Genomic DNA, 24,650 nt, shown 5'->3' with positions numbered 1-24,650 from the left:
GGCATCAGAATAAATGTCTAGGACTGCTCCAAGTAGCCATTAATGACTTTTGATCTTCTCACAAGTGCTTCTCTAGATTATGCAACATAAGCAAGCATCCTCTACTCTATGGACCTAAGCAATTGCAATAAAATGGACTACATGAGGCATGAAATCAGAATAATTTCATTTTTCCAAAGAATGTAAACACTCTATTGTTCATGTGTGTCATCCTAAGGACCTTTTTAGATAAAGCACATGGTTGCAATCTAGTCTTTGACACTTCTAAACTGAAGACTGTTTTCTAGAGCCGTCTGTATTATCATCAGATGGATAATTTCATTATGGTKAAAATCTGTAGCAAGTGCTCAGAGCCATAGTCAGACTGGACTCACATATGGCTCTGCACTTGCAGATGCCATACTTGTTGTGCACAGTGTCTAAATGAACAGCAGATGAACATAACTTTTCTGAATCTCAAAAATCTGAATTCATAGCTGAAGATTTGCAAAATCTGTGGTACTGGAAGGAAGGAGGCAAAAGAAAACAGCAAACTTTGGGGTGGGAATCCCAGAGGAGCTYRGAAGACTGAAAGACATTGACTGAGMCAAWCTATGTGCAGCAAGAACAGTTYAGTCCCACATGCACAGGAACCACATGTCCACCAGTAATCAGGGTTTGGTTTCTTTGTTCCACTAATTTTAAGCCTCAGCTATCTGTACAAAAAAGAATGGTGTYTGTGGAGCACAATGGAGCAGCTTCTGAAATAATTTCTTAGAAGCAATGGGCATAAATGACCCAGATACTRTGAAGCAAACTGGGGCAAAACTCAAGCTCTGTTAAATCACTGCCAAAATCATCTTCTATTTCAATGACACCAGGAGATTCACCAAAGGTTTTTTTTATAAAAGAGTTGGTGAACTGTAGGCAGGTTGGAAACCTTTAGCAGAGGTGCCAGTGACATCTAAACACTCTTCCAGAATAACTGAGGAATTGTCTCCTGTTTGGAAGGTATTCTGGGGTCCTCCTTGCCTGCCTTGTGCTGGAGCAAGACCTGGGGAGAAGTTGGGGTTTTTTAATCCACAAATTCAGGACAGCATATCACATTCCTAAGAATAAGGGAGAAAGGAGTTTGAATTTTCTTCACACAAGAAAAAGGCAAGTCCTCCCARTCTGAAATATCAGTGTGCTGACTGAAAGTTATACCTTGCTCCTGCAGGAAGKTATTAGGTTGGTCAGCTGCCAACTCTTGAGGAATGAACTCTATGAGATTATTTACACTCATCCTAGTTAATCAAGCTGTGGTTGTACAGCACTTTAAACATGGAAAGCACTCCTATAAATATTTGGTATTATYGTATAATTACACTMCCTCATCTCAATTAAATGCRCAAGTGGGCATGCTTTAATCATGTWAGTGAATTGTCACCAGAATTATTTCAAATGTAGGTATCTCAGTCTATGCTGACCATTCTCAAGATTGGTATGTGAACCTGGAGCAAAATGAGAGCTCATGATTTTGGAAATACTGAAGATGCCACTATCTCACCAGAATGAGTGTTTCTTTCCCTAGAGCAGAAATATTTTTTTTCCCAAATACAAGTGTAGGCAATCTTTTATTTGCCTTGCATCTTGGACACCTGGYGTGGACAGCATAAGGAATAGCCTGGGTTTCTGTTTGTTTTTTTTTACTTTATTGCCTTCCCTCATTAATATAATGGAAAGAGAATGTCCCTTGTGATCTTGTCTAAGAGTCACATCTTTCAGGGTTAAGCTTTATCAATGGTTTGTACAATGTGCTGTATTCCTCTGAAATAAACTAAAACAATTAAATGCTGAAAAAAGTCTCTACTTCCTTCAAAGGTTAAAAAAAGTCTTCAAGACTCAAATAATATATATGTTGCCATCTGCTTATCAGTGCTATAGTGCTTCTCACTTCATTTTATTAATTCTGAATATAAGCTTCTTTAAATCAGCATTGACAACCCAGGCAGTCGTCTGCCTTCACAACAACAAAAAAACAATATTAAAACATATATATATATATATATATATATATGTATGTATCAAAAGAGTAATTTTAAAATAATAATATTTTGATATTTCTTTTTCATAGAATCAGAGACTTCGAATTCCCTGTCATGGGCAGGGACAACTTCCACTAGACCAGGTTGCTAAAAGACCCATCCAGGCTGCTAAAAGCCTGAATACTTTCTGGGTTAGGGCATTGACAGCTTCTCTGGGCAACCTCTTCCAGTATCTCACCACCCTTACAATGAATAATTTCTTCCTCATATGTAATTTAAACCTACCCTCTTTCAGTTTGAAGCCAACACCTCTTGCCCTACATGCCCTTCTAAGAAGAACCTCTCCAGCTTTCTGGTAGGCCCCCTTCAGGTACTGGAGGCTCCCTGGAGCTTTCTCTTCCCCAGGCTGAACARCCTCAACTTTCTCAGCCTGACTTCAGAGAAAAGGATTCAGTCTTTTAACTGCAAAATCTCAAAGAAAATCAGTTACATCTAAGTTTTTCTCCACAAACAAGAGAGCTATGAAATTGTTGAGTCTTTTTGTGGAGTGGGTGGAGTGGTGGGTTTTTACTTCGTTTTACTCTCCTAGTGAAATAAGAAACTTTATTAGACTGTCTTGATTTACTAGACAAAGTAGTTACTTTACTAGATGGCAGTGTTGTTACCACACTTTCCRTTCCTGCTTCTTTTCCCTTTTCTGTCAGGTGCTCGAACTCTCAATTCTTCACTCCTTTTCATCTCTTTTCATGTCAATTAAATGTTCTTTGGGTACATGGATAGGCAGCTTTTGTATATTTGTAAAGCACCTGCAGAAGACTGCAGTTGACTGACTGCAATCACAACCAAAATAATAGCATTCACATCTGCTCTTTCAGGTTCATTGACATCAGTTTGCCCCACAATAAAACTAAGACATTTTCCAATGCAAAGCTCTTTACTACTTCTTCTTATAACTTTCTGGAATAGCTGTCTGTAAGAGTCACAACCTGGACTCACATAAAAATGTGAATTTCCWCTGAAACAATACCAGAACACCAAAATTAAAAACCCTTTAAATCAGGAACTACCTCTGACTGTGTCTGCATGGCATTTGCTGACAATAGGCCTCCAGTGAGGGTGTCTAAAGTAGAATTACATAATGCCTATATATATAAAATGGAATGTGTCATTACTGCAGTGTTAAGCTATATTTGGAAGCTGCTACAACAAAGCACTTTCTTCCATTTTTTTTCTTCTATTTCACTATCAGAAAAACGTGTCTTTGATATATGAATCATTTTATGAGACCATCTTTTTATTTTAATGACTGCTAATTTGCACACCTAACATCAATTGCTGGTGCAATTAATTGTGGATGCGAATCAGAATGTTTAGCTGTCTAACCACCTGATTGTGCCTATAAATCAATGACAGTACTTATGTGTGTAAATGCTCATTTCTGTCTGCAATTAATTTGGCCAAAATTGAAAGGACAGAAAAAAATAYCACCCTAGGCTGAAATTTGGTCCCCAGTGTGTAAAAAGAGAAAGTATCTTCCTCCTCTACTTCTTGTGTTTAAATTGCAGAGAGCTAAGTAGACAAAGAGCAATGATTCCCCAGTCCCCAATAACTCACTGCCAGTGTTYCACAATAAAGTGCAATGGGAGAGGAAATATTTCCATATGGGTTCATTAATCACAACATATTTGCCATGCACAACCACTCTGCAGAACAGGTAAAGAACCCTAGGGGTCCTCACCTGCCACAGTATGTCATTTTTGTAAAGCAAAAGTATTTTTCTTACAAATGCTGTGGAACTGAAGTTGCAGATGGCTCCACTGGCAGAGATAGAGCCTCCTGGCACAACCTTCATCAGCCACAGCTCCTTTAGGAATTTATAGCAAGTGCTAGTGATATCTTAAAAGAAGGATGCTTAAGATGCTGTCAGCTCCCGCTATGTGCAATATTCCAAGGTGTGCCACTTGGGAGGACATGTTAGGCAGGACAAACAAACCCCACCCAAACAATAAACTGCAGAAGGAAATACAAGCCCTACCTGTCCCTGTTGTGCTGCAGGACCTTAATGAGAGGTCTAGGAACAATTAAATGGGTTGTGACTGAGAATCTGTGGGTCCAATGGACCCCATTAACAGACCTGTGCAGCAAAAGATGCCTTTCCAGCTCAGTGGCTTTCAGATCTGGGCAGCAGGCCATTTCACTTTACCTAACCCCAAGGACACCAGAGAGCCCCAGTTAGCCCATCACAYTCTGACCCATCTAGACCTGCTCAGTGTTTTGCATGCGAGTTACAGTTGGTGTCTTGTTTACTGTACCTCTGTGGTCTCCATCTCTGAGCAGTTCATTGCTGCTTCGCTCCCACATGGGATTTKGATAAAATTCAAAGCCACCTGGTGTGATTTTAATTTAAATGTGAGTTTAATGTGTTTTCCTTTTATATTGCTGTGATGTGCATTGTCAAGAGAAATGCTGCAGGCTCAGATCTGTCCTCTCAGCTGTTTCTCTGTGCCACTCCCTGGTTTTGTCTGGTGCATATTCCTGAATAAAACTGCTGCTCTGCAGTAGAGTGTGCATTGGGTACTAGGATTCATTGGGTCAGTCTTCAAGGGGGCAACCAATTCTTGGGCTCTTTGCCAGTCAGAGGCCAAAAGTCTTCCCATTAGCATAAGACACCCCCAGAGTTACAGATGAACAGAGTAGAGATTAAAGGTTGCATRCAACCTTTCTAAAAAGAGATTTCACAATTCACCATGTTCCACCAGTTATAAAAAAGGTTTTAAGACAACAACTTGTGGAAATAAGAAGTACTGAAATACTTTATCTTAAATAATTAAACAAATTCATATTGAAGGTGGTTAAAATTTACTAAAATTTTTCTAATCATAAAATATTGTCTCACTTTAAAACATAGCTGTGAAAACATATTAAAAATATAATAAGAAAATGCTATCAGGAACAGGATATGAAAGATACCCCAAGAAAAAGAGAAACAAAGATCCACATCAGTTAATAGCCCACCAGGACATTCCAGTAGGACACAAGGCACCCTGATGCAAGACAATACCTTAATCTTCAGTTTTTCTTTATGTGAGACTGGGGATTTTTTCAGCCAGCCTTAATTAGTTTGGAACTAAGATTGTAGGAACAATATGAGAGTATTTCTGACACAGAGTAACTGAGATCAGATCAGAGTAACAGAGCAGATCAAAGGCTACCCAGAGTGATCTCTGTGCTGTGACTGAGGTGTGTCATGGGAGGCTGCTGCAAGCTGTGCAAGGATCAGTACAAGCATCACAGCATCTGGGTACCAGCCTTCAAAAGACATTCCTCACYTCCTAAAACCCCTCATGACTCCTGCACCCACCAAAATCTACCTCATGTGCTGTTTGCAGGTGTTCTTCCTGCTGATTGCACAGGCCACAAGAGCTGACATGTGCTCCCTTTGTCTGCTGGTTACTACTGGGAGCAGCAGCAGCTGTTGGGTTCCTGGCTCCTGCTGTTTTTTACTGCTCCTTCTGCATGGGAGCGACTGTAGTGAGTCCTTTCTGATCTCCAAGGGAGCCCACAGCCAGATTTCCCAGCCTCCTGAAACAGGAACTCGCACCGACATCTTCTCTCCAACTGAAATAATCAAACAACGAGGGAAAAAACACTTTATATGTGTGAAACATGGTACTCAGTGCATTGGATGGGTGGAAAAGCAGGACAATAAGCTCAGCCATGGCAGGGCTCCAGGCTAAGCCCACCCCAGACTTGCAGTGCAGGCAGTCCTCCATAGAGCCATGCAGGAGGAGATTAGTTCTTTGCAGGTTCTCATTGAAGGGTCAGCTTTGTTCCCCTCATTGTTTGAGAACCCTCTGAGGAAGGCCATATAACCAAGAAATCACTCTTACATGTCAAATTAGAAAATTGGGTCCTTGAAATGAAACCATATGACTATTTAACAAATAAGACAATGCTAAGCTTTTTTAATGGCCTTATGAGGGCTGATCTTGTCTTCAATTTAGTTTACTCTTATTCCATCAACTATTATAAATTGAAATACAACAATCTTTTTTAAATAAATGTTTATTATTTTGAAGTATATTAAAAAAAATCTTCTCAAACAGAAGTATAACCTGTAAAATATCATTCTGCATTTCTATAACCACTCTCTTTCWTTTCCAGGTATTTTCACACGATGTACTTGGGCATCCGGAGTCGACAGAGTGGAGAGAATGACAGATGGCGGTTTTATTGGAAAATGGTGTATGAGTATGCAGATGTGAGTATGCTGCATTTGCTAGCCACCTTTCTGGAAAGTGCACCACAGCTGGTCCTGCAACTCTGTATTGTTGTACAGACTCGTACACTCCAGGCTCTCCAAGGTAGGGGTTCATTTAATCTATTTATTTTTTTTAATTTTTGGAAGATGTAATTTCCACACATACATATTTATCCTTCTTTCAAGCTGCTGTGTGCCTTGTAGTCCTGGCATAAGAGCAGATCTTGCCTGCTAGCTGTTATTTAGCTGTTAACAATAACTCTGTCAAGAAAGCCTGTGTTATTAGAGGTTTTTTTTTGCCTTTCTTAATGGCCCGGGGTTGTGGGTAGGATTGATAATGTTTTGCTTTCTGCATGTCCTTGTAATAGAAGAGCTCTTCTGATTATCCACTGGGCCAATGTGAAAATTGCATCAATCAAACTGTTGCTCTTCTCCTTATGCTTTTTTCTGTGAATGTTCAAACCACTGCAAGCTGCAGTAATGAGGTTCCTATGGCATTATGCAAAGCAGAAGATGGCACAGGAGATAACAGCAATTCTGTGAAGAAAATGCCAATGTTTATGCCCATCAGTGCTTAACCATGGCTATCTGAAATAATACAAATCATCTCTTGAGCAGCACTCATTCCTTCACACTCTGGGTTTCCTTCTGAGGCTGATGTTTCTGATTTTTTCAGCAGGTGTGGTTACTTCTTTAATACAGGAAATGCATGCATATGTCCTGCTATATGATTTTGTCAGTTGGCGATACAGATATTAGAATATTTMATTTACTGCTGCTTTTTTCATGCTGCTTTTGGCTACCTGACAGCTGTCCTTTTCTATTGTGCCATTGTTTTGCCTTGTGGCTGCACCTGGACAGAATTCTTTAGCAAAGGAATTAAGTGAATGAGAACTTGGGATCCCGAAAATGACAAAAATGTCGTGAGGCAGTTCGGAGTTAAAGGAGGATGAGAGAATCAGAGGGACAGAGGGAGGAAACAAATGCAGAAATTTTGTCATTTATTAAGAAACAGCTCACGTGCTGWTGGAACAACTCACTGTACAAGACAAAAATGTGGCAGCACCTTGCTCTGAAAAAATATTGGGTCTGGTTAGTTTTTWATGACTAACATACAATGAGTCTGATTGGGTAAAAAAGGGCTGGGTACAAAATGGGTAACTGTGTGAAGATCTTGATCCTGGGCAGTTTCCCCTGGATAGATCAGAGGCTTTTATTTTACCCAGCTCTGAACTGACATCTAATAAAGAGCTGCCTTCTTCCTGTGTTTTTGTTTCTTTAGATCTAAAACTCTGCCACCTCAAGGGGAAAAGAAAAGCAAAGTTTTTGTTTTAATTAGTTGGTGGTTGGTACAAGGAAGTTTGCCCAAGCACTTCCTACAGCTATTTCTCAAAATGACGATGCCCCACACCAAGTTCAATCTATTATCATTGAGGAGAAGGTATTATCACTTCAAGATTTGTCTCCCCAGAAAAAGTGAGTCCAGAGAGAGACTTAGGAGAAGAACATAAACAGAATACTGTGTGGTCAGCTGTAATTTAGCTATCTTCATAAACTATTAATGCAGAATGCCTCTCGTCCTCATTTTAGTGCAATAACAGATCTGTCTCTGAGAAATGTGCCTGGTCAGTAGGCACTAAGCCTGTGATACACTCTGCAAGTGGTTGTTAATTAGAGAAGACCTRAAATGCTTCAATTTAAAAGGGAAAAGTGGTTCCTGGAGCCTGCAATCAGCTCTGTGAAACCTATGTACCAGAAACCAGAAAGTAATAAAATTATAATTATGGATTTCAGCTGAGAAGGTTGAAGGTATTTACTTATGCTCTCTTCCCCCATTTTCTTCCAACTTCCACAGAGAAAAGGATCCAATTAAAAAAGACTAGGAAAATTAAACATGTAGTAGAATTGTAGTATTTTCTTAAGAAGTAGTACCATTTTACTCTCATGATAAAAGCTAATACGTTTTAGTGTCTTCCTAGCTGTKCAAATCCTTTCTCTGTTCTCTCTTCTTTCTTAGAGAAATTATAAGGATAATGCATTGCACCATAGGATGGTGGAGTAGCTGTGAGGCTGCATAAGATGAGCATAATTTCTCTCAGTGGTATCATGCTACAGCTGAGTGTTTTAAAAGGCCCAGCCATAAGGCATCRGCTTCAGCTAGCTGTCCACTCACTGAGCCTGTTAGATTTCTAACATGGATCAATAAACAGGGTGTTTGATTGATTTTCTCGGTTTAGAGAATGCTACTTGGTTTTTATTGTTCCTTTAGCTTTCTGTCCCACACGACCAAGTTATCATGAGAATTGTTAACTGACATTGCTGGTCCTTGTTCTAAAAGAAGTATATGACATTCACAAACCCCAAATTTGGCATGGGAAATGAATGGTCTMTTAGCAGGATATTTCTAGTATTAATCCATTAATGCCTGCAAGAAAAACTTCTAAGTATTTTTATTTATGAAATTTTGTGTTTTCATTTCCAAATGCAACAAGATAGCATAGGTGCTAATTCCTCAAGAAGATGAACAACTTCAGTTTGACAGTGGACTAAACTGGAGCTGTGCTAATGCCCCTATTACCTCCACCTTTTCCACTCTGGCGATTCCTTTGAGACTGAAGAAATATCTTCTCTCAGAAGACTGACTGATGTGCCCTGAAATAACTAATTCCTTCCTCTTTTTCTCATGGGAGTCTGTTTCTCCTGAGCACAGCTGCACTCCCTGGGACAGGGGGATGTCACACATGGATAATGCCAGCCCTGGGGATGCAAGGGAGGACACAGCATCAGGGTGGGTGAGGAAGGTCAGGGCTGTCGCTTTATGTGGCACCACATCTTGGAGTCCTGCCCACAGACTGTCACCCCTTGGCATTCTCCTTTTACTGACTTGGGTTTTCCCACTATGTCATTTCTCAGCTTAAAATGAGTAAACACCATCAAGCAAAAAATCCTGCTGACCATCTGATTGGAAAGAGACTCCAATCCATTATCACAGATATATTGTTTTCTTATTCAAGAGCATGATGTTCTAACTGCACCTARAGGAGCAGATAGACAAGATTACTCCCTGAATTTACCACAGATTTCATTATTTATACTGTATTAATTAACACATTGCTTAAATTATAGATTAGCTTCTCATTCCTGTTTACTGCATTGACAGTTTTTTCTTCATCAGCCCCTGGGGGGTTTGTTCTGGCTCCTCCATACAGCGTTATTAATCAAAGTCTCTATCAAAGTTTAATCAAAGTCTAATCAAATTTTATATCATATAAAGCTGCATTCTTAATGGGGACTAACAGAAGAGCAGAAGCAAAATGAAAAGTTCAGACCAGTTTATAAATTTATCAAGTTTCATTTATCAAGTTTCATTGAAGTCATCACACACTCACACTACAGAACTACTGGATTCTGCTGAAAATGCACTTCCAGGAAATCTTCCTGGCCAAACATTTTCCCATTTTCTACCAACTCTGTTGGAAACTCTACACTGTTCATATGCTGACACYGCAGCAGTGTACAAAAGTTCACAGTGCCACCAAGCATCATTCTCCASTCCTTCTACTCCAAATAAATTGCTGCTCCTGCCTGAGCTGAAGAAGAAACTCAGAGACTTGATAGGAGTTTATGACATGGCTGATAGGTCCTAGCTTTATCTGGGAAAAGCAAATTATGTTGTTAGCTAGTTCATTAAAAAAATCCTCTGTCAAAGCTCAACGTTGTGCATCAGGAATTCAGACTCTTTTCATATCAGCACAGTGAACTGAAAATCATTTAAGTCTACAATTTTTTTTTGTATGGACAACATTATACTTTTGCACAGCTTTTCTTTTTTATTACCTTCACAGCAGTTTTGGATTGCTCTGTAAAATGCTGCCTACATTTGCAGTGCTCTATAAATAAATAAGCAAATAAATAAATWCTTAAATACAGAAAAATAATTCTGATGCAATATCTTATAAAATTCAATGTATATTTRTATGGAAATAAGGTGCAGCACTTGAGTTCTGGGCAAGCTGCCATTCCTTTTCTCTGTGCTGTCAAGGTTCTGCACTGCTGCAGTCCAGCACCCAGCCTTTCCAGAGGGAAACTAAAACAGAGCAACCTWCARTTACATTCTCTGCCTGAAACTTGGMAAAACAGATTTTCAGTGACAAGATGAGCAAGTATGATATGGAGTAAATGTGTTTTCCGCAAATGACTGTTAAACAGATCTGTAGGTCCTTTTGCAAATTTTAAAAATGTTATGTTGTGCTCATTAGAATAGAGCCATCATATTAGCATACCCTTGTTCGTGATAGCACAGGAGAGGATTTCCTGAAGGCGATCATGTCATATAATCCATTTCATAACCTGATTACAATCTTAAAGCTAGTTATACCCTCAGTATCTAATACACCAGTTGAAAGTTTAATTCTCTGATTGATAGAGAGCTGCTGATGCCTGTCCTGACTTTCTTAATTTTATCAGCAGTCTTTCTGTAATTATTCTTGTGACATCCCTGTTTTTACACTCATCCCGTACAGAAATGGGTTTTATACAATTGTATAGCTCATTTCTGTCCTTCAGTCTGGAATTTTAAGAAATTCTGATCCATTGCACCGTTTCAAGTACAAAAGGATAGCCAACTTCTCAAGATGATGTTTCTTTAAATACTGTGAAAAAAAGCAGTCAATACCAAAGGAAAAAAGCAATAAATAAAAATAATTATAATTAAAAAACCAAAACAACCTCCACTACAGGGAAAAGCAAACTTCAGCTAATTTTTTTTTTATTACATACCAGCCACCAGTSATCTCAAGTATGCATCCTTCTAGAMAAGGAATTGCACTGCTTTCCCCTGCCCAGTGGGACTATTGTGACTGACAAATGGGATTAGGGAATAAAAGATACTTTGATGGGAAAGAAGGAATCATTCCTCCTGCTGTGCATTCTCTCATCTCATGAGAGGTTCTGAATTCCCTTCATAGACTATTTCTTCATCAGTCCCAGTCTGRATTAATCTTTGGGGTGTGTAGAAGACCAAGACTGCACAGAAGATTCCAGATGACATTTATCCAGAGCTCCCATATTYCTCATGGCAGTATTTCACTGGATATGACCTAGGGTTGTAATTCCCTGTTCACAAAGGCATTGCCCTAGTTAATCCTAGTTATTTCATGATCCTTTAAAACGCACAGGCTCTTCTGGTGTCATGTCACTCTGATGAGGCTTCAATTACATTACAAAATGTATTATCAACTAAATGCATGTAATGAAATTTCATCTCTTTCCTACTTTTCCAGCCTGCAAGGTGCCCCTGATTTTTCCACACATTACTACATTGACAATGTGTTCCAAACACTTAGTAGTACATTGTGTTTTAAACAAAGGTCATTAAGAGAAGTACTCAGACAAGGCTGGTTCCAAGTGTGATCAGTATTGGAAAAGGTAACAGTAATTTTTCTCTCTCCCAAGGGTTCTGTATTAGAATTTCAGTTCCTTTACCTGCCTTATTTCTTTTCTACTATTCCTTAACTTCTCAAGCATCACCAGTACTTTCCCATTAGCTTTGTCATCACCATTCTGCCATTTGATAGATTACATCTGCCACATTTTACTTGTTGAGAAAGGGGTTGTAAAAGAAAGATATAGAGCTGTTGTAAACTCTTGCTCTCTTATGGTCTACTTTTTCTTTTTTTAAGATATCCATTATTTTTCATATACTTTCATATTTCAAGGCCAGGTTGGACAGGGATTTGAGGAAGCAGATGTAGTGAAAGTTGTCCCTGCCCATGGCAGAAGGGTTGGAACTAGATGATCTTTAAGGTCTCTTCCCACCCAAGCCATCGTATTGTTCTGTGTTTACCTTTGTTTTCAGTTATTTCTTTAAAAGCTGCTCTAAAGTTTTGTGTGGTATTGGAGCCTACACTGTAGTCCTGCTTCAGCCAGGTATCTGTGAAATGCCTCCTTTTCAGTCATAGGCACCAGATCTGAGGGGAGACACTTAAGATGCTTCTCACAAACACCACGATTTCATACATCAGCTTATTTTGAATCCTGAGACAGAGAGGTTTTGATTGCATTGGGTGGAAACAAGGAGCTTCGAGTTTTGCTTCCATCTACAGTAATAGAGATTTCCTTTCTGTTCTCATTTCCTATCAGCTGGCTCTGTCTTTGAGCTCTTATTTCAAGAGCCCTTATGGAAAATTTTCCTGTAAGGCACAACCTTTATTGCTCATCATCCTTTTTTCATTTCCATCAAAGAACAATTTCTGAGGTAGGTTTTGAGGTTTTTTTCCCAGATTTGTTTTTTTTCAGTGTTCAAAAGCTCCAGAAATCCTTCTGTGCTTTGTCTCAAAGAAAATCCAAGTCTCCCCCACAGAGAAGTCCCAGAACAATTAAATTCTGTTGGCTTTGCTCATTTGTCTAAAATTCTGATAGGCCTACTAACAAATCTATTTTTGTTTATCCATCCATTTTATATGAATTAAAACAACATTCATGTGATCCAAAGCTATTTTTCTACAGTTAGATGTCCTGTCACAACCTCTATGCTTTCCTTAACTAAGTTTAGAAAGAATCCTCTTTGCTTTCACTCAGGAAAGCTGTCAGTTGTCACACTCCAGAATATCTGGGCTGCCTTCAGCAACACTTGTTCTCCAGCCTATATCTGACAAATCAGAGGCTGCCATAATGAGACAATTCTGTGCAGAATTTCTCCCTGTAATAATGTTTGAACATCTCAATCCATATCCAAATTTAACTCTGGARTTCTACAGCAGACTCTAACAACTTCCCACTATCTTTCCCCAAAGTTATTTTTTATGCAAACAGAATCTGTTTTATCAGGGAACCCTTTCTGGAACATCCTGCTGTCACTCAGTTCACACACACTGCTTTTACCATTATTTCCATCTTTTCTGAACACCACCTCCCTTTCAGCACCCATGTCCAGGGAGTGATTAGGAGTCTGTGGTGTTTCTGTAACCCTATGTTTCTTTTTGTAACTCTATAATACTTTATGCCCTGTGTTTCTTGATGTGCCATCCCTGTGCTTTTATCTATCTRTGATACATCAATACAACTTGTAAACACAAAAGAGTCAGTGTACACAGGCATTGTCAGGAACATAAGGAGYTGGCAGAGTTATGGTGTTATTTCTTAACAAACCCATTTTACAGCACCGCAACCCCTGAAAGTCARTTGGAGAAGATACCAGTGAGCATTGTTATTCTTTCTGTTTAACTGCAGTAAAAAAATCTATTCCTCTAGCAACGTTAGTAATGAGGGGAGCTGCATCAAACATTTTTTCATAAATAATAAGCTCTGATGACTGTATTTTTAATGAGTTTRCACTGATATTTTATCCTTATTTGGTACCTATTAACTGGTCATAAAAAGACCAGAGGATCACAGTGCTATGTAGACATATCAATGTGAATTTGCCTTCTGATGCAAAAAGTATAATTTGTGAAGCTTGGCCACTCTTTGACCATTTTTTTCCCACTCATTACATCACAGGAAAATGAATAAACTATACAGGTCATTCTGAGTGAATGGCAATAAGCCTTCATAACATACAAGCATGAAATCTGCATACATAAATTTATTAGAAAAAAGTCATTAAAAACAATAGTAAGAAGATTTAGCATAYATTTTACTGCTACTCTTTGTCCTCATTCTACTCGATGCATTAGCTATCCTAGCTACATTTGCAGACAGAGATGTCTCCAGTTAAGTTTCAAAAACCTGTTGGAAGGTCTCAATAACTCAGCTGGTTACCAAAGATAGGAGGTAYGTGCCTCCTACACTAAATTTTGAAAAATCTTGTCATATATTTACATTTTTGAACATAACTTTAGGTACGTATTTTGTCATACAGGTGGAGAGAGACTGTACACAGGAGCATGCAGTGACAGGACCTTTCTATGATTCTGTTATTTCAGTGGCCCTTCATGGTCTTGCTCCAGTTTGTGAAAGTATTTCCAGTACTGGTGGCCCAAAATTATATATATATATATATATATATATATATATATATATATATATATGAACATGCAAGAGTTTGCCTTTGCCTTTGCAAGTCTTTTTGTCACTCCTCTCAGTCTTCTGAGATCCCTCTGCAGGGCAGCCCTGCTCTCCTGTGGATCAGCTGCTCCCCTCCGATGAATCCAGGCTTTAAGGGGGTTATGAGCCTGGAGGCATTGTGAAAATAAATTCTTTACCACTGCAGGGAATGATAAAAAAAACCCAACCAAAATTACTTTCACATTATCTACAGGTTTTTAAATTTAATAGTGCCTTCACAAAGCTGCTAATGTATACATAGTGGTAAAGACAGCCTGAGACACAAAGYAGTGCATTTAGTTTCTGCAAGCGTGATATATTGCCTACACACTGAATTTTATTTGTTGGGGAATGTCAGAAAGTTGGTGGCATATCCTTCTGCTCCCTTTTTGTTGTGGTAGAAGCACATTTGCCAAGGAAAAAATTTCCAGTTTCATTTTGGGTTCCTGTGCTTTTTTTGACTGGTGCGTTTGCTCAGGGATGGGAAAGAAAGTGATGCATGTTTGGCACAGAAAAAGCTTTCCTGTGTCTTATATAGCAGTGAAAAATTTTAGTCGTGATTGTGTCTTATCCAGAGACTGCACAATACCTCAAAGATAAAAATTAATGTGAATTCTTAATCATGCAGTGACCTTTAAAGCTTCAGTCACAGAGCCAGTGTGCATGTTCAGCTTCATGCCAAAAACACAAATCTGAAATTTTCTGTCATTTCCATTGTTAGTTCATGCTAGTGCATGTTAGTTTGTTATGCTGAAAAATTACTTTTTTTCCAAAATTTACCAGAAAAGAAATCTTTTCTGTTGAGAGTGATTCTAGCTGCAAGRTGCAAGTCAGACTGGGAAAGCATGTTTTAAAATGTGTCTTGCATGACATTCAAGTTTAATTATATACAGGATATACAACAAATGACAAGATTTGTACTGAATTTAGTATCAATAACTTGTTTTATAGATATTATTATTTTTTGGTTGGGTGTTAAGTGAGCATCAAACTGCAAATATAAACATTGCATTTTTGCTTTGCGCTCAGAGYTTTGCAAGTACCAGTGAATAATCAGTGTTACAGTGAGACTCAAAAAAAAAGGTCCAGRCAGGCACAGGGGGTTCACTCCTGTGGGCACCTTCTCACTGGACTCATTGGAACTGTTTTAGTGAATAAAATCTATTTGCTGTGTTGGGATTTATAGAACCATTGTTTTACAAAAAAGTATTAAATAGCTGACTTTTGTGTTAAGCATGACATTCTACCTAACCTAATGGGGATACAAACTATTAAATGTATTTTATTGTTTTTTGGTTCCTAACCAAATTATAATGAAAATGAATGTAAAATATTTTTTGTTTTTCCAGTGGSTGTTATTTCTCACAGTATGTCAGTTAATAAAGTGGTAAACTGTATTCTGCTCTCTGTATACAATGAATGCAGTTTAAAAACAAATCATTAGTGGCTTTTGTGTTACAGCTGAAGAGAGAATTCTAGTTTTAGTTTTGATTGGGGCTTTTAGCATMTCATTTGTGCATGGGTGACCAGTGTGCTCTGGGGAGTTAAATAGCCTGGGCAGGAAGAATCTCGTGGTAAGAGGTTACTGAATTACTATTGATCCCAGGCCCTCATAGCTAATAGACACTGCCTCTGCCTGTTCTTCCCCACCCTGTGGGCATTTTAACATGCAGAAAAATTCTTCCATACTCGCCTAACTGAGTCAAAAGTGTAAATTGAATCCTCCCTCGGTGTGACTTTCCCTGGCGCAGCCGCAAGCAGTGCTCCCTGTCACCCTCCAGCAGCCACCCAGGATTGTCACAGAGTTTTGCAGGAGCTCTGACAGCAGCAGCTTCCTTGGAGCTCCTACCCAGTGAAAGCAGGGGGACCCAGGAACCCCATGGCAGGGTCAGAGATCAGCCCAGGGACTGACAGGGGACATCCTGTAGGTGCTGGGCCCCAGGACCATGGGGTTTTCAAGTCTCATGTGTAGCAGAGATGGGCAGCAGCAAACCCCTTCTGCCAGCTGCCGTGTCTCTCTGTGTAAAGCTGCTGCTGTGTCCCCAGCGCTGGGGACAACAGAGTGACTCACGAAAAACCTCCCAATTCACTGCAGTTTTCAGTCTGCAAAATTCAATAAGCTAACCCCCAYCTCAGCTGGCTGCTTTATGCTGTACTAAAATCTGCAGTAGCTCAAGGGCTGCTTCGTGAGCTGTGCTGCCGTCCCCATGGCAGGGTCAAGCCAAAAACGGGGTGTACCCCTCCTTCAGCCATCTGCTGCCACCCCGGCGTCAAAGCCCTCTGAAAGCTTATGCAACTTCAGGCTGTTTTCAGGTTTTAATGAGTGCCTTCGGTGCTCTCATATTCTCCTTCYTGCTCTGTGGATAAATGTATTGAGTGACTCATTATCACCAGAAAGGTGGATGGATGGATGGATAGATAGATAAATAGACAGACAGATAAGAAAGAGCTGTTTGTGCATCATCTASTTAAATTTGATCTTTCCCAGGTCCCCCATGCCATAGAAAGGCATTCAGAGCTCATTTTGTGCTCCTAGGTTAGTCACTCTTGGTAATGAAGCTAAATAAGTAAGATGCCCCAAAGCCATTAAAAAATTGAGCTATGGTGATCTTCTTGATCCTGACCCTAAGTGGCATGGTAGCATTTATTCTCTGTATATTCATAGCAGCTTGTCATCCTTAAATATAGCTCAAAACATAACTGCTTTCCTCAGTAACTGGACTCTATGCTGGTTTTGCTCAGCAGAAGGCAGAAAAAATGTGACATAAGTCCAAGGCAACAGCAAACTGAAAATGGCTCCCTGTGCCTTTTCTTCAGACCCACTGTAGTCCCAGCAGRTCTCTCTCACACCATGAGACCAGACTCTCATCTAGAGGTTTYCAATGAGGTATTTTCACCTGCAAGCACAGCAGACACTAAAATCATTTGCAGTCAGGAGAGCTTCTGCTAGGGGATGAATATTTTCTATCCTTTTTCTTGGCACTTCCTTTAAAACGCGTGATTTTACTTCCCACCCCTATAGAGTCAGTTTTGTTTAAACAGATATCTCAGAAATGCCTGAAAATGTCTTGAATGTTGATTCAGTAGGAAAGAAATGGGGTTACAATGTGAAAAGAAATCCAAAGGTGCTCTCTGTTTTTGAGGCATTTTCTTTCACTTCCTTGATAATGAGAGTAGCATCAAAAGYGGGAAAACAAGCTGGGAAATTTGCATGATGTAGCCATGCACCTGGCTGGCTCATTCCCACACCTGCTCCGGCGTGGTTCACTTTCAGCTACTTCAATGGCATTCCTTGAGAGGCAGAGCAGTGCAAACAAGGGCAGAACCAGCCCTTTGGCTCCTCAGCAGCAGCACATCCTGTGGYAGCAGCCTTTGGAGCCAGATGGGGTTTCTGAGCAGAGCATTATGCATTGCAATTGAATTGGTATTTTAAGCTAACACATGTTTAGATCAGAGAGGCTCACAACACAGTCACTTACAATACACGGCTGATTGCCTCATGACAGCAGCGGCTAAATGGTGTAATGGGGAAGGTGGTATCAGCATTTCACTTCTAAATTTTGATTCTCAATCACTTAAAGCAGCTGTAAGAATTCACTTTTAGYTGGGGCTTGAACAAGGACATGGGCCAAGACCCAGAGCAATCTAAAAAGCAGTACCAGTTCATCTCTTTGTGAAAGAGTTCCTAGTATGAAAAAGCTTAAATATAAGAGGGCAGCAAAATCTGCTTCCTCAAAGAGAGGGTCCTGTGTTTGTTTCTGAAACTGAGATACAATTGAGGCAATGAGAATGAACAGAGATTTGAAAAAAAAGCTCTTCTGAAAGATCAGCTGGATAAAATGTACAGAGCTGCAAATGATCTCTAGGAAAGCACATTAGCTATATTTCACCTAACATGAAAGCTAAAGGAMCACTCAGTTGAACAGTGGCAAAGTGTGAATAGTGTGTTGAGGAAGTGCAATCTTTAAAACATTTGTCTGTATGAGATATTCTTTTGTTGTCAAGTATCATTGAGGACAAGCACAACTGGCAAAGGTGACCAAGGATTGAAGAACATTATTATTATTATTATTGTTATTATGAGTGCTATTATTAGTGTTCAGCATTCTAACAGCAAATTCTAAACAACCTAGCCATTGTATCTTTCAGAGTTCTGCTTCCTGAAATAGAAAAAGCATTTTTMTTCATGGCAGACTATTCCTGAACTCTTTATTGTAGAATTTTTTACACCATTCAATGAAGTGTCTTGCTGTAGTTGTTATCAGCAAATGAAGTAGCAAGTCCATCACAAGTGAYTTGTGTTATGTTCATCTGTTACTGCACTTGGGGAACTCTTCTGCATTATGGGCTTTTTTTTCCTGCTACTTGAGGTTTCATCAATAGCAGTCATCAAGACCAAGCCTTTCCGATTATGTATTCAGAAGTATTTAAACCAGCTCTGCAGAGCAAATTAGGAAGATCAGACACTTTAAGAACATCTTCTGCTTTGACAGTCTCAGTATCTGTACATTCTGTGAATCAATTTCCAGATTTSATTCTAACTAGAGCATTTTTTATGCAGCCTTGAGACAGAAGAGACAGCTGAATATACAAAAGGTAAAAGTAAGATTGAAAGATATTACAGAAGATGGTTAGACAAATATCTGAACATGAGTAATTTGTAGAACWAAGTCTTCAGCTAAGAAAGGATTCCAGTAAGAGACTTTCACACATTTTTCAACATATGAGCCATCCCTGCTATTAAGTTAAATAGTCCTGCTGGGAAGGCTATAGAAAGATGGTTCTCAGATCCTAAATTCCTGGTTCCAAGAACTGTATATAAAACTTTGCCAAATCTATAAGGAGAAAAGATACGATCTGAAGTTTTAGGAAAGCTGGAATGTAATGAAGAGAACACCAGGTTTTCATATCACATCATTGGGATGATATTTTTGTTTCTTTCTGTAACACACCAATAACCTTTTACTTTGACAAAAACTTGTCTAAAGTTAGGAAAAGGGATCCATAGTTAAGCACATAAATATACAATCTGCTTTACCAAATGGATATGTGTAATTTAAAGCAAAATTTGCAGTTAGGTGTTTGTAAATACAGAAGAATTTTCTAAATACTTGTTGACCCAAACGACAGCTTAACTCATTAAGAAACTGAAATCATGTATCATTGAAAACCATGAAAATATTTGAGTCTTTTTATGATAACCTATGATATCATGAATATCTTGTATTCTTGTAATTAAGAATAATCCAGTTACAAGATATTTTATAACTTAGAAGATTTTATTGACTCCCTTAATAAGCACTATAAAATCATTACCTAATTTAAAATATATATATTTYTTTAAATAAATAGGGTTGTCTGGAGTACAATTAGATTTTCTAGGTTTTTCTTTAATTTTTTTCTTTTTATTGAAGTATCTTGCTCCTCTCAGACTATAAACTTACTTATGAAGTTACACTTTTGCTGCCTGATAAGGTGGCCAAGAGGAGCAAATTTTTTTCTTAAGGAGAACATTAATTAGTTAAATAATATTTAGTTTTTGATTGCTTCTCCCATATGGACACAAAAACACACATACAATTTCATTAGCACCTCAACGGTGAATGCTAAAATGTTTATTAATTTTTCACAGTGACTATTTGCTGCTRGTTCCAGTTAAGCTCTACTGCCTAAACATTCATTCTCTGGCTTATTAATCCATGGTGACAAGTGTTATTTCCTCCTTTTTGTCCTCCCTTCCATTCCCCCACCCAAACACACTTTCTCCTTGCTGCTGTTTGCAAAAGATGCTGATTTTAATGACAATGTCGTAAATTTTGAAGAAAAGGGAGGTAACGTTTTCAGCCACTATTTCTGTTGTCAAAACCAGATGCTTTAGCTTCTGAGAGTCTTTGAATACAATAATTTAAATATGTTCGGCCCTCCAAAGCCATTACAAAGGCTGTAATGGAACAATTCATATTGTGTTTTTATTATGGCCTCTCCCAATAGTTAATGTAAAGTGTCAGATGAGGAGGAATATATTTGGGTCACCGAATTCACTCTCCTGCTATGAAACACACAGAAACTATCAAACAATACTATGCTGCAAAATGCAAAATAATAATCAACAAAAATTAGCATTACGTCATTAATTGTGTCCAAAGCAAGGCAGGAATAGGCAAACTGTGCAGAGTAGTTATGTGTGAGGGAATTAGGACTGAGATTTGAGATTTYGGTGCAAACTGGCACTGAATTTGTATGGTTCCCCAGCAAGGGCATGGGAAATGTGCCCTCCTCTCCTTTCTCAGAATTGAGAATTCAGCCTGCAGGTAAACATCCTAAAAGCTACATATGTTTGGAAGAAGTCTGCATCTCTGCTAACATTTCCTTTAAACAACTGCAAAAGAAAAGAAGTTAAAAAAAAAAAAAAAGCAGTAGCTATGTGCATGATCATAAATTGCTCTAGCCTGTGTGTTTCCATGTCCCAGTAAGCTTCAGGGTTTCACCAGAGAATGCAAATTGAAACTGACTGCAACAGTTGGCTCTAGATTTTGTTGTCAGGGAGCAGTATTCATTTTCCTCAGTGCCTGATTTCTGTTGCCTTTCTGCTTAAGAGAAAAAGAACAAAAGGAGATAAGGAGGCAGATTGAGAGAGGCATGGCATAAAAAATAAAATATGCTAAAATTATACCTTCTTCCTGCTGTGAAGTGCCTTAACCCCAGGATACTGAAAAGCGAGATCTAAAATAGCAGAAATGTGCTGTTCTGGGCAGGGAAGAAAGAGGCAAGAGATAAAGGTACTGGCCAGCAGAGTGCAAGCATGCAGCTGAGCTGCCAAACTTGAATTTACATTTTTAATTCTCCTCCCTGCACAAGATTAGCTCAAAGCCATTGCGAGGCATTGTGGTTTTAACCCCTCTGCAGCAATGTGCTAAAGAAAAGCACGTGGCTCGTATCTTTTCTTGCAGCCAAGACTCCATCCTAGAACAATTTCAATACTGGTACCCCGAGCGGTGCCCAGGTGTCACAGCAGCCTTGCAGAAGCATGGCCTTCACCCTGCTGAGCATTGTCCCCTGGGATGCCATCCACACCTCCAACCCGGGTGTAACTCCTCTTTTAATAATTCCTCTTGGGGAATCACGGGCAGCTTCACATATGCTCTGTGTCGGTGCCAGCTCTCCCGTGAGCCTCGGTGGGCACCCTGAGCACATCTGTGACATTTAGGACAGCCAACCTCGTGTCACCCAGGGACAGACTGCTCCCTCGCCCCAGCGGAGCTGTTTGAGCCACTCCTGGAGCACTGGGCCCCCTTCATGGTCTGAGAGAGGGGAGGGAGGACACAAGGGAATTCCACAAACATTTCACACTCTAAGTTCAGTTTCACCTTTGGTTCTTGATAGACAGTGATTTGCTTCAGTTTTGGCTCAGGTTCAGGTTCATTTCAGCTCAGTGATTTTCAGTTATGTTTCTCAGACATCATCCCCTGTCACAGGGTTACTGTGAGTGATTATTTCAGAGGATTCTGGTGGAATATGCCAATGCTCTCAAATGCCATTGATCATCTGGCTGTGGTTCTTCTGACTTGTATATTGAATGAGCTGACATTTGTTTCTGCTTGTTTAGTTTTCTGCAAGAATTCAAGTTATCTCAAATGAGCTTGCTTTAGCAATGTTCTTTCTGTTCTCTGCTTGGATGGGGGCTTTGTATTCCACTGGTCTCAGTAGATTTTTGATCCATTTGTTCCTATAGATACTCCTCTAAATATTCAATTCTTGTCATCAGAGTTTTGTGTGAGAATATGTATAATTAGGTCAACCAAAGAGAAAAAGTATCTTAAACTAGATATTTCTTAGCCAGTTAGGGAAAACTCTGCCTGAAATCAGCATTACACCAAATGGAGACACATCAATTGTCTGAGTATGCTTCTTAGGTTTTCATGTAAAGAAATTACTGGAAGATGCCCAAAAACTGGCAAGATTTTTTTTGGTTTTTTTTTCCTGATTTGGAACATAAATTGTCAACTATGTCCTGCTTACACAATACTGATACAATTTATGGCCCAATACTSTAATCTCCACCATCAGGTGCCCTGGGAGCTGCCTGAACAATGACACTTTATTATGTGTGGAACATTTCATACCATGAAAGTGTCCCCAAACACTTAAGGGAGTTACATAAAACAGTCTCAGTAAATAACAGCAGAGAATAAATAAATCTAAAATATTTAGGCAAAGGAMAGCAGAAATAATTCAAATTCCTAGTCAGACATGCAGCACCGAGCAAGGCTGTAAACAATGCAATGCATTTCTTTTGAAAATACCTAGAAAAGCTGTTTTGTTTTTTTCCATTTGCCCTCTAAAATACCAACACTGCTGCTCAAGAAAGCTAAAGAGAATTAGTGTCATAAACAAGCAGCCTGGAGTCTAACAGAGACAGCCACACAGAGTGTTAAGCTTTCTGTTCAAGAAACCATCCAGTCCTGGTATAACAAGATATTTAAACCAGTCCATGTGATCAGAGTTATTCAGCCGTGGAAAGCTGGGCTTGTATTTAAATACCTCGCTGAATTGTGAAGCTGATACTGAGGAAACTGCATGTTAAGGGGGGAATTAATCTTGCAGAACTATAGTTCTGTTTAAAAGTTAGATGTTGTGTTTAAGCTACTTTTACAGCAAGTAAAGAGAGAGAGGCACCTGAAGGACATTACTTCTTTCTTGAGGGGCATCTAATATAGGTGGGATGACTTACCCTATAGGTATGCTCACATCTCTCCATGGATTAGAAATGGAGTTCAGGTAAATATTTTCACTTCAGTATCTGATTTTAACATGGCTAAAATCTAGGRAGATGGACACACATTCACTTTTTCTACATCTTTCACTGCAAGACAGATGCTTGAAAAATTTGTGGAGAGAGATTCCACATGGTTTCATACACATGCTGGGGTTTGCATTGCTGTAGAATCTGACAAATTTTTATTCCTTCACTACAGAAGTTTTCCTGCATCAAATAGGAATAAATTAAAAGCTTGTTGAGTGTGATAAAAAGGGACTGCACTTAAAAAATTCAGTTGAACCCTTGTTAAATCTGCAGTTATGAGAAACAATACAAATGCTTGTGTCTTAATACTGCTACAGGTCTTAGAGTGAGTTATAATATCTAGTCTGCCCTCAAAAACGACAGTGCTGCTCTCTGAGGAAAGAACAGCTTGTTCCACCTGCCACAAGATCAGCCTTTCAGGCTTGTACAGAAAATGCTCCAGTATGATACCTTGGGATTATCCTCACATAACTGGTTTGCCTAATTCAAACTGGCAGGCACAWTCTGAATTCATTGAATCAGAAGATAAATAAGATTTCATGAGTGAGATCGTTTGAGTCGATTAACACAGGCACTACCAGGCTCTGTTAGCTTCTTCACAGAACTCCTGGGGCAAAGGAGGTGARGACAGAAACAAAACTGCTTGATTGCAGGTGCCTGTATCCTGCTTTATCAGAGGCATCCACAAGGTAACTGGTTTCCYWGAKATGGAGTATGGAATGTCTGGCCCATCTTTAGAGCCTGGGTTAACAGGTTCTCATAGGCAGACATGTATGCAGATCTTCCAGTACAGTTTGCAGTTTTTTGTAATAGTTATAAAGGCTTTATTTATACCGTAGACACAACTCCACTGTCTCAAAATCCTAATAACTATCAAATAACAAAATGTAAACATTGCACTTTGTCAGCATAAACAAAACAACAATTATATTAAAGGTCCTACAGGCATTGCTCATTTGTACTAATRATTCCTGCTTTTCAATCAAGCTGTACAAGATGCCAAGTTAATTATTTTAAATAAGTTTCAGTCTTGGCACTCATTTTGGACTGTAAGTGAGGAAGTGAGGAGAGGAACAAAGAACAGAGAAATGAAAAATCCTTCACCATCAAAYAATGGAGGCATATGACAGAAGAGGATTTGGGAGGAAAAAGCCCTAAGGAGATTTTGGGAGGTTTCACTAGTTTATTCAGTGGTGAGCCATCCAAAAATGTAATGCCTGAAAAGCTGGAGGCTGAACAGCTCAAGATAGACTGTGCACACAGAAACATTGCAATGTTAACTGCTGGAAGAAGCATAAATTATGCATTTCTGATRTGTCTCCATAGGCCTTGTAACCTTCTTTCGACCCTTAGGGTGCTCATTATCTGCAGGAGCAATTAACAGATAGTATCTAACAGCGAGCGTGATTTCTTACCTTTAGAGTGATTTCAAATCAAATGAAAAGGAGGCTAATAGAGCCAAGGAGGCCTGAGCTGTGAAGTTGCTTCTGAAGTATATTGGATAGAAATAATCAGCAAATTGAAGGTGCATGGT

General features: G+C 39.1%; 1 protein-coding gene across 1 annotated transcript in view; it reads left to right on the top strand.

The window, feature by feature from the left end:
• Window positions 1-24,650, top strand: part of XKR4 (XK related 4) — a 209,531-nt gene that overhangs the window by 129,207 nt on the left and 55,674 nt on the right. The window contains exon 2 of the mRNA XM_057366595.1: window positions 6,171-6,370. Within this exon, the coding sequence (XP_057222578.1) occupies window positions 6,171-6,370 (200 nt within the window). The remainder of the gene's footprint in view (window positions 1-6,170; window positions 6,371-24,650) is intronic.

The sequence above is a fragment of the Malurus melanocephalus genome, unplaced genomic scaffold (assembly GCF_030028575.1).
Source record: "Malurus melanocephalus ecotype Western Australia unplaced genomic scaffold, MMel_1.1 scaffold_69, whole genome shotgun sequence".
Taxonomy (NCBI): Eukaryota; Metazoa; Chordata; class Aves; order Passeriformes; family Maluridae; genus Malurus; species Malurus melanocephalus.
The sequence above is the reverse complement of the archived record's forward strand: the minus strand, read 5'-3'. Positions and strand labels throughout refer to the sequence as shown.